The following is a 14,520-nucleotide window of genomic DNA, read 5'->3' as shown; positions in this document are numbered from 1 at the left end:
GTACAAACATATCATATCAATGCTCGACATTTCAATTTAAAAAGTTACCTATTTCAGGATTTTTGTAAAATGTACATTGCTTGTGATTTAACGAATTTGTTCCATAATTAAGCCTCTCACTGAATATTAGTAGTATCCAGTATAGGGTTATATAAGCCTTTACTATAACTCAAAGCCATGTGTTTTGACAATTATTAGGATGAATAATTTTGAACCGTGACATGAATGGTATGTTGAATTTTTTGTTTCTGTTGGAGATTTTTATTAATAATTCTACTGAAATTAGTGTATATGTTACATCTGGGACCTGCATTATTTGTTATCTAGATAAATGACGATTTCGAATCTATTATTATGCTTCCCAAAACAATAATATGCTTTGCAGACGATACAACGATGTTGAATGAAAGTTCCGATATTGACGTGCTATTAAAAGTAAACCAAGAACTGGAAGAAAAGGCAGAGAAATGGTTCTCACGGAACAAGTTGAAGTTAAATAGTAGCGATGTGCCGAGTACGGCTTGACTCGAGTCAGACTCGTTTTCTGGTTTGAAACTCGCCTACTCGAATACCAATTTATTTTGAATCGAGTACGCCGGAGTCGATTCCGGTACTCGAGTCAGGAATAATCGATTCGTACTCGCTAACTCGATTCTATTTATGCGAGTCCAACTGACTCGAGTCTCGTATTCGAATTTGGTTAACTCGCTCGTACAATCGTTGCTAACCGTACTATTTAAATGGTATTTATACGACCTTTTTGGCTTTGGTATGATGTACAGTCGCCAGCACGTCAAGCTATACAAATCTGTCAAATTTCTGTAATTGATTTTGAACTTTATAGCGAAATAATAAGGTTGATTTCCGTTTGGGAAAATTTGACAGTTTGTGGCAACTTGATGGGCTGCCCACCGTACGATCGTGTATTCCTAATTGTACGCAAAATATACGGTATTTTCAAATATTAGAATAAAATGAGAAGATAATATCCGAATAATTTTATTTGTCGATATACAAAATCATTAACAATCTACAGTTGTTTTTTTTTCATATTGCACTCATCCAACCATTTTTAAACTTGAACAAGCTTTAAACTTTTTTCGTATTTTTAAGAACGCATCCAATATTTTTAAAACTCCATAACTTATCGATGATACCGGGGTTCCCCACGCAATTAAACTCTTACTTCGAGGTTATGATACGTCATTATAATACAAACGATATTAGATCGCTCTAGGATCATATATCGATTTTTTCATTTAATGTTTATGATTATCTTTCATTAAAAATTATTGATTTATTATTGTTGTGTCATTATGCTTAACCTAACCTACACGCTGTTTGAAGTTAACCCCTTTTCATTTTTCCCTTTTGTTCTAAAATCGGACTCTAGTTCTGGACTAGAATTTTCAGACTCGAATTCTGGACTCGAATTTCTAGACTCGAGTCCAGCTGAATACCAAACATAGAATTCGAGTACTGGTCTCGAATCAGGGAATCGAGTCATGATTCGAATACCGTATAAACTGACTCGAGTCGACTCCATCCATCAAAACAGCGACTCGAAACATCACTACTAAATAGGGATAAAACCCAAAATATTATTATATCTCTCTGAAAAAGGGTTGGGTAACAGGATCAATTTTTTCTTAAAAAATAATTGTATTCCTGCCGACGTTTCCAATTTAATTAAATTCTTCTTCAGGGCTCTGTAACAATGAATTTTCATAAATATACCTTCCGCAAAACTTATACGATTATTATCGTTTAAATCTTACAAGAAATAATGAGTTCTTAATTAAATTACTCACCGAAAAGTAGTTTTTTCGTGTTGATGATAATACTGTTTTAAAAACCATCAGGCATATTAGATACGTATTTAAAAAATAAAAAACATTGCAACAACAAATTTCCGAGACAACACCAACACAAAACGACATGAAACAAACGAATGGCTTTATCTGTGATTCTGATGAGGTGGTGTTTTTTTTTTAATCAATGGCAGAAAGAAAAAGAATGAAATAAGTGTAAATTATTCAGGTATTTTACGTATCAAATTGAAATATGCAGTATCAAGGCCATTGACATCTCTTCTAGTGTTAACACTATCGCATTTGATGATACGTATCATTTCGCTCAAGTCTATTTGATAAATATGGTTGAACATCTAGATCATCAAAATAAAAAATGTGTCCATATTCTTTTTCATGTTCAACGAAAGTTGAACATGAAAAACAAATAAAAATCATGTTAAACTGCTCGGTATAACTGTCGACGATTCACTCAAATGGAAAAATCACATTGAAATTTTGTGTAAAAAACTATCCAGCCAACTTTATCAACTTCGTAGGCTGAAGAGAGGTCTGAGCACCCAAACCCTAATCATTCACTATTCTATACTCACGTAACATATGCTGTATTCCTTTGGGGTAGGTCTTCCTATCGTCTCAGAGCATTTCGTATGCAGAAAAGCTCTCAGGATTACAGCAATTGTCCAACTTAAGGAACATTGCCAACCACGTTTTGTAAAATTGAAAATCATGCCATTGCCTTGTATTTTCATCTACCACATACTGCTTCATATTCACAAGAATGAAAGTATATATTCTTTCCATTCAGACAACCACAATTACACTAACAGACATGCACAAAAACTGATACAACCCTAGGTCAAGTTGGAAGTGTCAGTGCGCAATTCACTGGATATGAAACTTTACAATAATTTGCCTTCTGATCGTGTTGTTGAGCATGGATGTATTCAAGAGAAGGGTGAAAAAATATCTTAAAAAAAGTGTTTTTTTATAATTTAAAAAATTACATGAACTGCACATATACAGAATGATTTTAAGATTTTGTTGCTTGAGATGTTGTGCTGTACCGTTACAAATTTTACTGTTTTTTTTAATATTACTGGAGTTTTATCTCAACACCAAACCATTATTTCAACACCTCAACACGTGTTTCGATCACCTAGTGATCATCTTTCTTTTGAAGATGATCACTTGGTTATCGAAACACGTGCCGAGGTGTTGAAATAACGGGTTTGTATTGGGAAAAAAACTCCAGTAATACTCATTACTACACCAAAGTTTCCAAACAATGCGTCATAAGTTTTTTTTATGTATACAAAACTTTGTATCTTGTAACTATTTATTTCTCTGACTTGTCATAAATGTAATTTACACATAACATGATCAAATAAATGTATCTATATGTTTTTCCGTTAACCAGCTACCTCTCCCTACGAACGACAACCCTCAGAAGTCGAAACTTGTGCGAGCTAGGAATTAATGGGGTCTTACGTTTCCACATGCGATTCCTAGCAGTAAATTCGAAAACTTACCATGTGTTTGAATTCTGCAACACCAGCAGGTTTTCCGCCTGGTATCAGAACAGCGTAAACTGGATATGGGTAAAAGCTATGACACCCTAGAAATTCAAGTATTTTTGATAATAACTTTTTATCACCCGTAAAAAAATTAATAATACTTTTGGGTAGCAAAGAAATCTGTTTATTGAAATATTATTTGGACAAAAAAATTTCAATAAGAAGCCCATTTTGGCCAAGGAATTCTGATTCGTTGACTTTTATATCGATCATATCAATATTTTAATTCAGAAATCATACACAAAAATCTCTAAAAAATGTACTGGCACATGATAACTTAATAATATTCAGAACTTACAATCTCTACCAAATTTCAAAATATACACGACCTTGGAATGTTCTCAAATTACCAAGTTTTCAAAAAATCATGTCTAGATTTATTTATGTACTTATGTAGTGAATCAGTATTATGGAATGATTGAATGTCGTGTCAATTAACCTATCTATACTATACTAATATAAATGTGAAAGTTTGTGAGGATAGATGTATGTATGTTTGTTGTGGTTCTTTCACGCCTAAACGACTGAACGGATTCAGATGAAACTTTACATAAATATAGCTTACACATCAGAATAGGCTACAATTCACAAAGGTTTTGTTTAATTTTGGTCAAAATATAACGATAAGTATTAAGTAAGTCGGAAAAATTCTTGCTCCCTGAGAATTATTTTGGTGTGCGCTGCCTTAACCACCGTATAGAAGTAAACACAAGTAAGTTCACTCTCCACCATATTTTGGTCAAGATTTCCCACCTCGAATTTTATGTGCGGCTGAACAACACCGCAACCGACTGAATCTAAGGCGTTTACCAAGCGAGTCAAACTGAGGCATGGAATATTATTACAGAGTGAGTCGTTGTAAGTGGTGGTTTTGTATTGGTGAAAAATTTGTGTCTAGTTTCAAAATGAGCAAGTGTCGAGCTGTGGGTTGCTGTAATGTACAGGGTGATGTCGGTATTGATTTTTTTCGATTTCTAATTGACGGAAAAAAGTATGTTTTTTTATTATTCATTATGTAAGATTGGAGTAATGAACATATAACGAAAATCATAAAACAAATTGTTATAGACCATATATAGTGAAGTCATTAATATGCAGACTTTTTATTATGAATTCAATTTGATGAAATTGAACTTTACGAATAGTAAATGCCTCCAGTTCCACTGGAAATCCACAAAGGAAAATAATTGTTGAACCACATCAAGTTTTTATTTGTATCTGTAAGAAAACAATTACCTCCACTGAAATCTTTGCAAAACCAAAGTATCAAATGTATATTCAAATAAACTTTTTTAGAGCCTACTTTCCATTTATATGTTCCAGATAATCTACTATAAATAGCAAATATGTCTTTTCTTAGATTCTGTCTTCAATAACAAAAAACATTAGAATTTCATTTGATTGACACACTTTATAATTAGCAAACTAGGCAACCCAAAACTAAGAAATCTGTATTTGATACTGAAGTTTTGGTTCACAACAACCAACCCAATAATAATAAAAAAAAAATCAGAAAAACGATTCAAAACAAAATGAAATAAACGTTTGCTAAACTACCTCTTTTTGTCTCATCAAATTCTGCTTCAATCTATTTAGTACCAATATTCATTTGTATTTTTCAATTGGTCAAGATCCTTACTGTACACACTAAATGTTTCTTGGGGCCAATAAAGATTATTGTTATTTATATTTATATATTTTCTAGATGCATGCAGTGGAAGAAATTCGTGGAGTTTGTTGGTGATGTTCTTCCGGAAAAATGTCACAAAAACATGAGATTGTGTCCATATTCACTTCGATGAGAAATATTTTACATCAACCAGAAAATACCGCCTAAATAAAGATGCAATCTTTGTTTGAAGGTGGTTGACAATGTTTCATAGTGTTCGAACTTCCATTATCACGATGTTTCGATAGTTAGTATCCACAATCGTTATCACCCGAAGACGATTGTGGATACTAACAATCGAAACGTCGTGACGTAACTTGGTTTGGAATCTTTTAATTTTTATTTTTAATTTTTTGTCAATAATATTTTTAATTTTTTTTAATTTTCAGCTTTTATTAATATTTCAATTTTTTATTTTTTGGTTGTTGCTTGTATGTTATTTCTTTGTAATTTCAGTTTTTTGTTTGATAAAATTGTTATTTTCGGTTATTCATTTTTAATTTTTTTTTCAGGGATTTCAAATCAATTTATATAATATTAGACAATGGAAGTCCGAACTGATGAAATACAAAGATGCAATCCCCACAATTTGTTCAGGTAAGCATAACGGTTCTCAATAAATCGAACAACGATAACGACCTTGGAAATTCCTTCAATTCAGTCTCAAGAGATTATAATTCTATTATTATAATATGAGATAATCTTCCCAAATATGAACAGTTTTTGGGCTAATGACTATTGAGATCTATAAGGTCAAGGAAATTTCGAGTGCCACATTTTCATATCGGGAAATGCTCATACAAGCGGGCACGTGAAACCCCAACATCAGGGTGAACTTTAAGAAGAATCAGAAATCTGTATAATCGAGAAATATTTTGATGAGGAAACTGATATGGAACTATTGACGATGGAACTTGGATTAGATGACGAAGCTCCAAGTTTGGAAAAAGCTTACAAATATGAAGATAAATCAGTGTCAAATACTGGTTATTGAGATAAGTGAGATTCTATCTAGTTTTACAAATGCTGACATTAATAGAATGAAGATTCTTTTGAAAGTTCCAAAAAATCCCTATAAACTTTTGAGAGTAGAGACAAATGATTATAAAACTCTAGCCACTCCAGAAGGCAACAGCTTGGGCTATGTTTGTGGATATCTTTTGAGAAAATGTTTAAGAAAACATTCATGTGAAGTATGTACAAATTTTGCCACGGCGGCTAGTACCACATTGAATGGAACAAATGTATATAGTTATTTCAAGGCAGATAGTAATATAGTATCCAAATAGTTTGGAAGTTTATATATGTCTCCAGATTCATTTTTACAATGTATCATTCATCTAGAGACAAAATTTCTTGATCATTTCAGCAATTTATGTGCCACTGATTGCATAGGCAACCAGATCAAACAATGTTTTCAAAAATCAACATTTTTCACCCTTGTGATAATTTTCCTTTGGATCATTGATGTTCTCTTTTCACAAGGGTAAGAATGTATTATACTTTGAAATTTTCCAATAGAAATTTGAAAACCAATGTTAAAAAAAAAACAAAAACTAATCATTCTGAAAAACCTTTAGAATAGATTAGCATAAGTTTTTGACCTTAATTGTATTATCTTACTATATACATTATACGTTTATTTCACCACCTTGTCTTATTTCTTATCAATTCCTAAACAGTTCAGAATCATATGAGACATTTATTGGGAGCACCTCGTTGCAATGATGAAGTCAGAAAATTGTAACATATTTTTTGATCGAATCTCGTGCAGAGGTGCACAACAGCTCTTTGCCTACACCCTCCTGCCCCGCCATATGCCAAGCAAAAAATAAAATCTCGACCCGAAATATCAAAAAGGCCGACGGGAGTGAATTTACTTGTGTTTACTTATATACGGTGCTTATACCGTTTGAGTTACATGCAGATAATGTAGGATAATGTAGGATTGTTTATCTCAAATAGTTCTAAATAAAAAACTACGAGAGCATATATCTATCCCTTATGTGGTAGCCACTATATGCAAAATACTGAGCCATAAATACGATTAAATTGGATACTTTTTTTACAGTGCACAATTTAGAATATCTGTCAAATTCTTATAAAAAATTGATAAAATTGTCGTTTTAAATATTTAATATAGGTAAACTATTTTCACACTAAGTTATTTGGACGAATCGTTTGAAAGTTATCACGATGGGATCAACTTGACGCAACACAGTGAGCCATTACGCGTCGCGTCTACTGTAAGACGACGGAGGACGATGCGCGGGGGTAGAGGAGTGGTCTAAGCAATGAAGCCTTATCGCCGAGAACGCGGCAGACGCGTGAGGGAAGACGTCGCGTCGTTGACGGTTGTGTTAGTGTTGCAAATTTCTTCAGGTAACATGATTCGATTTGCGAAGCTTTCATTACTTAGTGCAGTTTGCATATTTTTTCAGTTACTGTATTTTTCAAGTGCCCGTTCTTACATTAACATACAGCCGAAGCTACTGAACCCAGAATCTTTAAATATGCAGGTAGGTTCTTTGTATAGCGTAAATAAGCATCAAGAAAGGGAATCAGAAATTTCCACCCTAAGAGAGAAAGTAGGTGTTCAAACCTGAAGTTTTGGGTTATTAAAAAAATATTGTAACTATTTGTTTGAAATGGTCTGTCACAAAACTTAATGCGACACATTAAATTCTACGCGGGCGAAGTCGCGGGCAACAACTAGTCGAATATAAAATGAACTCTCAAAATAATACTCACTCTCATCACTGGTTCGCCTTCTTTCAATAAGAGTACCATGGAGGTACAAATAACCATTTGGACAACAAACAATTGGATCAAGCGTGTTAAATCCACAAATTTCTGGTTTCTTTCCGGCCTTCAGGATAGTAGTAGCGTATGTGCAATTTTTTATATTTTTACATATTCCTCTCTTTCCATCAACTAGCGTACAATCATCCCCATCTACAATGAAATATATAAAATATTTTGATATACAATATAAAATTTATGTAATGAAGGGTATGTTATAATACGGACTATTTTTTTGCTTCGTAGTAGGGGTATTTGTTTCATCCATTACACACAGATGTCATTACAAGTATTAAATTAAAAGACACGTGTACAAATTTCACAGCTATGGGACTATTCGTTTGTGTGATAGAATATTTTAAGTGAAGCAAGTTTTGTTAGTTTGAAGGAAATGAATTGAAAAGGAATTTCATGCGTTGATAAAGTTTTTTTTTGTCGAAAAAAATACTTAGCTTGATAATGACCTATGACTATCAATAATTGCCCCTAAACACTCTTTGAATTTCCGATAGAGGTGGTTACGTCATCATCACTTTTATAATTTTTATCGATTATTCGAAGAACGAAACGTAAATTTTGGTTGAATAGATGCACAATTTAACAAAAAATCATGAGGATATTGAGATTATCCTTATCGAGTTGTTAATCTACACAGATGATACTTTCCTGCATTCAGGGTTTATCACAACCAGAACATTGTTCACGTTTCTTTTTTTGAAAAGAACACTTTTTTAAATATTTCCATGAATTTCAACAAAAAAAAAAGAAATATTTTTTCTGTTAACCAGCTGTCGCACCCCTGCGAACGACAATCCTCAGAAGTCGAAACATGTGCGAGCTAAGGACTAACGAGGTCTTACCTTTTAACGTGTGATTCCTAACACGAGTTGGACGATAGCAAGTGAAAATCGATCGTTCAGCCTGCGTCTTGAACCACTGACTCACACATCGGTTGATTGAGAGAGTGAGCACTCATGTCGAACCGCCCGGCTACTGACCACTACCTTCATTGCATCTTGTATAACCACCTCTGTTTGGTTTTACTGATTATCATTATATTTATTTCAGTCATTTATTATGTTTTTGTATGTTACCTTGTGAATCAAATGTTACACCTCCACAGGTTTTTCTTGTTGGGTGTTTGTTGTTATTATCGACAAATTTCATGAACTGAAACGAAATACTAACTTTTGTTCACTTTGTACGAAACATTAATCAGTGATTAAAAATATTTCAAATGAGATATTAGATAATTTATATTTATTTATTCTTGAAAACTTGTAATATAATCTCTCAATAATCAACATTCGGAACTATGAATCAATTTATTTCAGGATTTTTGCCAAAAATGAGTAGGTACTTTAAAAAAATATGAATTTTCCAATTTCATCCCTTCTCTATTTTATTTTTCTCAAACTTTAAATTTATTCTATTTTCATATCAACTGAAGACATTTCCATCTTACATCTGTACACAAATTTAGTTTTGATGACAATACAATTCAATAAATTTTGTATAACTGTAAATCCAAGATGGCCGATTACATATTTTTTCACAACTATCTCAATATGGGCTCAGGGCTTGACTAGTAGAATTGTAGCATACTTTTAAAAAGATGCAAATTCAAGATGGCTGCAGCTACAAAATGGCGGATTACATATTATTCCACAACTACCTTAATATGGGTATCAAATGACATGGCTTGACTAGTACTTTAGTAGTACACTATAAAAAGATATAGATCCAATATAATCTATACAAAGAATTTTGTCAACTCAGAATCGGCATACAAGCATGGATCTCCCACCCAAGTCAAAACAAACAAAAATGAAATAAGTAAAAAAAAAATATTTCAAACGGTCGGAATAAGTCGGAAGGTCCTAGTTAGCAGTCATCACACCACTCTCCTCAGCAATCTACGGTATTGATCAGATAAAAAAATTATAATATCGTTGGGGGAGGATAACCTCAGTAAATATATAAATACCACACCCAAAGACTCTATTATTTTTTATCTGATCAATTCCGTAGATTGCTGAGGAGAGTGGTGTAAAGACTGCTACCTAGGACCTTTCGAATTATTTTTTAGCTTTCAGTACGTTATCTACAACATTATCATCTTTTTTTTTTCAATAAAACCGTTTAATATATTTTGTTTTATTTTCATATAAGGTAACATTGGTAACATTGCTATATTCTAAACCGTAACAGATACGAAGACGATTAAAATGAAAAAAAAATGTAACTGTCATCGGGAACAATAGAATGGTCGAAGAAAATACGGGAACTCTCGCCTTTCTCAAATTATACGGGGAAAACCAAAAATGCTGTTTTTTTGAATGGAATTGTTATTTCGGAGAAATGATAAATATTCGATAAAACGTTTCGTGTCAACATAGTCACCATCAACTTTTTTTAAATACGGACCTGTCTTTATTATTACAGATATTGATGAAGCAATAAATTTACAGTCCAAGGGTATATCACTTTTGATATTTTTATAGCGTTTCATTTGAAATAACTATCATCATCAGTGACAACAATTTTAAATTACGGTCCTGTCGTTATTTCTTTTGTGAATTGTTTCGATTTCTTTAAAATATAACTCAGACAACCCAATAAATTCGGCAGGTATGTACCCGAATTGTCGTATTCCGGAAATCCAAATGTTTAGACTATTAGAAAGAAATTTGAGGGACTATGGTGCATTTGACAGAAAAAAAAAGAAAATGTGTGGTTACTGGAAGTGAGAGAAATCAAATAAATGTTATGAGTAAGCAAATATAAAGGTAGGGCGGGGCTAGTTGAGCATTGGGGTAAGTTGGGCAATCAACATATCTCCGAAACTGTACATCGGACGCTAGCACGTCAAATGAAAGAAATGCGGAGGGCGCGGGAGGGGAACAGAGCACGCGAGCGCTTTGTTTATTTTGCGAACAAAAAGTAAAAAAAAATATGTCTGTGTATACTTCTTCTGAACAGGTCAAATATTATCCATTTTCACTCAAGTGAGTGTTAAAGTTTCATTAATTTCATGTATTTTTGATATCTATTATGGATTTTGTTTAAACTAATACAGTTTCTTCATAACTTCATTTTAAATTCAAATACTCGGGGTGGGGTATGTTGAGCAACTATTGCTCAACTTACCCCGTGATTTAAAATGATAGTGACTTATATTAGTAGATAGTAGATAGTAACTTTCTCTCGTTTTAGAATGCGGACGTATGAAAGGAAAACTTCAAGAGGTGTATACTCAACTCAACAGTTAAATGATGCTGCTAATGCTGTCAAAGAAGGAAAAAGTGTACATGCCGCCGCCAAGGGATTTGGCATCAAGTGAATGACTTTGACCAGATTTATTAATAAATCGGAGTCTGAAAGAGTTGTTCCTTCAATAAGTTATGCAACATCAAGGCAGATATTTTCTCCCGAGTTAGAAGATTCTTCAAAAAACTATTTGCTACAAATGGCATCAATCTTCTATGGATACTCCCCAAAAGATGTTCGTCGCCTTGCCTACGAGTGTTAAATTCGGAATAAAAATCTCAGCCTCCTGGACTGTAAATAAAATGGCGCTATAAAAATATCAATTGTGATATACCCTTGAATTGTGAGTTTATCGCATTATTAATATTTGTAATAAATAAGACAGGTTCGTATTTAAAAAAAAGTTGATGATGGCCATGTTGATACGAAACGTTTCATCGAATATTTATTATTACTTCGTCATAGTGTACTTCGGATACAATACCATTTTCCTTTTCCATTTTTTGATATTTTTCGAAATAACAGTTCCATTCAAAAAACAAAAACAATGTATAAAAACAATGGTCGAACAGAAACGACTTCAGTCTATTTCTGAATTTCGTTGGGTTTTTGGTGGTTTTTATTATATTTGGTAATTGATTGAAAATTTTAGGTCCCATTAATTTAGGAGAATTTTGAGTAATTTTATATTTAGGGGTCTTAGTGTATATTAGTCCCTTTTGGATATCACTTTTCAGGATGAAATCGGTTTTCTTCGTAAACACATAAACGCATAACTCAAAAATATATATACACAGTAGAGTTAAAAGTATATATCTTTTAAAAATTATTTTACAGGAATCTCTCTGAGAAATATTAAATATACATCGAAGTATTGCTTTTTGTGCAATAAAAACATTCTTGCTCATTGTTGAGTTGCCCCACAAGCAAACACCGTAACGTAACTTGGATTCGTAACCAACCTCTGAGCATATTGAACCTTCATTAGTTGGTATTTACTAAGAACAACCCTCAAATTTCTGAACATATAAGTTACTGAGCTTAACTTGGATACTAGCTGATCACAAAATTTATTAATTTCATTAAACGATCCAAAAACGCGTACTCGAAAACCTTAGAGAAGCTCTGGGAAATAGTGATTGGTCTGAAATTCTCTATGGATGATAGTTTTTTGTTTTTTTTGAATAGGAATTACTTTTCCAACTTTCAGAACCGTTGGAAAAGTACCAGTTAGTAAAGAGAGATTCACTATATATGTAACTGCTTCAATAATGATGTGCAACATTTTTTTTATAATAAAAACAGGTATTTCATCTATACCCGATCTGTTACGGTTTAGAATATAGCAATGTTACCACATGATAAAAAAAACGGCCTATATTACATCTCTTCAATAGAAATTTTAATAAATTACGTCTGTGATTAATTTCTTGTTGTATTCAGACAAAATATGATCTTGTATATCCCAATTCATGAATACTACATTAGTTTGTTATAACATACCCTACATTTACTTATTGAAAGGAACGAATGCTTCCAATTTTAACTGAATTATTTGATACATACCTTCCAAGGCACTAATAGTTTTTGTCAAACTTATTGAAAAAAGACACAAATTGAGTAAACTCCACTTCACTGACTGCATCTTCGGATCGTGATCAACGTACTCATCAAGTGAACTTATCCTTTGCCAGAAAAGTGGTTCGTCTGGTATTTCCCGAGTGCCAATTAGTAATGGGATTATTAAAAAGATTCAGATGAAACAGTATGCTCATAGATAAGTTAATTGAGTATGCATAACTGATGTTTATATATAAAACCTGTTTGATATAGTGTTGTGTACACACCAGGTCAGCCAATTGATAAATTAAATAATTTTTTGCGTTATGCCGTCGGACGATAGCCTGTTGGTTGGAGCTGTTTCTCATATATGCAATTCTATTCGGCTCGGTTCGTTTTCGGATCTGGTCAGTTCGCTGCCACAAGTGTGAAACGGCGAACTTGTTAATTGTACTGGGACCAAAAATTTTCAAACAGAATACAAATTACAGATATGTTATATCTGAGTAGTTGTTGTCGCCGACCGTTTGTTTACAAAAACACAGACAGAACACCAAAACGTTTAGATTCGCTCTCAATCAGGTTGAACCGGTTGAACAGCATATTTTATTATTGTTTTCCATAACCTGAGCACGAATTTGAATCTTAAGGCGGATTTCCATCAAACGGACGAAACCACTAGGAAACTGCAACTGTGTCCATTTTAACAAAACAAAAACTTGAGTTATCAGAGTAAGAAACATTTTGAAGACTTTGTATCGCGGGCGATTGTTTTTGTCAACAACGAAATGTCCCTTCAGCTGGCGGAAAGATCAAAAGGTGTCGGTGTTTTGTCTGTGTTTTTGTAAACTGAGTTAGCAATGTCGAAACAGTCGACGACAACAACAAGCAACTATTCAGATATAACATATCTTTATATTCTGTTTGAACATTTTTTGTCCCAGTGTAATTAACAAGTTCTCAAATTCGTGATGGGACATTCTCAAAAAGTTACGAAACGATGATTTCAGTTCCATTCATTACTATGTCATCATTTATCAAATCTGCCACAATTTTCTCCGTTCCATAATCTACTCGTCTTCTGAACAATGACCTATTTCATCCAGTATTTTATTTTTTTTTTGCTTTCGCTTCTTTCACTCAAAATATTCGATTATTGACAATCGCATCCCATTAAAAAAACATAGCCTAGACAGAAGGCATGATAAAAACTGTTCTTATAGTGGAAACTATAATAAACAATTCACAACAAAATACGCGACTCAGACTCATTTTTGTCTGTTTGGTGGAATTCGGGTTTGTTTTCGAAACTAAAACAAGTTTTATGTTTCTGTTTTTGAAAACAGAACTAAGCGCAAGCGAGTACGTTTAGCGGAAATCCGTATCGATATCAAAGAAGAAAGTGATGCAAATCATGACATTATGAAACAATAAAAATTAATTGGCGCTCCGGGGCGACTTCATTGATTCCAGTGGCGCATTTGCTTTTTCAGCTGCAGAAAAACCCGGAAAAACCTGCAGCACCACATCATCTGAAGATCTTGGTCTACCAATGTCCTTTATCTCATAAAACAAAACGTGGGGTGTCTCTAGAGGCTTCAATAAATTCAAGCTATCACTAGAATATTTAATGAAACAACTATCGTCAAACCTTAACCAGTCCGTTTCGTCTTAGACCAATGCGTAATAATGACCAGATTCAACAATGACTGCATGAAGATTATAATAGTGATCTGATAGTTGAGTCATGTTTGAAGATCATCAGTGTTACTATTAGATTGACTGGTGCCTCAGCTATACTTGTTTTCTTATAAAACTCAGTTAGTTTGGC

The 14,520-nt window shown here is 33.2% G+C and overlaps 1 protein-coding gene across 1 annotated transcript in view; it reads right to left on the bottom strand.

The window, feature by feature from the left end:
* LOC111514830 (serine protease persephone) overlaps window positions 1-13,128 on the bottom strand; it is a 64,607-nt gene extending 51,479 nt beyond the window's left edge. The window contains exons 1-3 of the mRNA XM_074186782.1: window positions 12,696-13,128; window positions 7,809-8,012; window positions 3,344-3,429 (exon numbers count right to left, since the gene is read on the bottom strand). Of these exons, the coding sequence (XP_074042883.1) occupies window positions 3,344-3,429; window positions 7,809-8,012; window positions 12,696-12,774 (369 nt within the window). The 5' untranslated portion in view covers window positions 12,775-13,128. The remainder of the gene's footprint in view (window positions 1-3,343; window positions 3,430-7,808; window positions 8,013-12,695) is intronic.
* Between the last annotated feature and the right edge of the window lie 1,392 nt (window positions 13,129-14,520).

Source organism: Leptinotarsa decemlineata, unplaced genomic scaffold, assembly GCF_025532065.1.
Source record: "Leptinotarsa decemlineata unplaced genomic scaffold, Ldec_3_MD MMD2_P_RNA_scaffold_5, whole genome shotgun sequence".
NCBI classification, from domain to species: domain Eukaryota; kingdom Metazoa; phylum Arthropoda; class Insecta; order Coleoptera; family Chrysomelidae; genus Leptinotarsa; species Leptinotarsa decemlineata.
The sequence above is the reverse complement of the archived record's forward strand: the minus strand, read 5'-3'. Positions and strand labels throughout refer to the sequence as shown.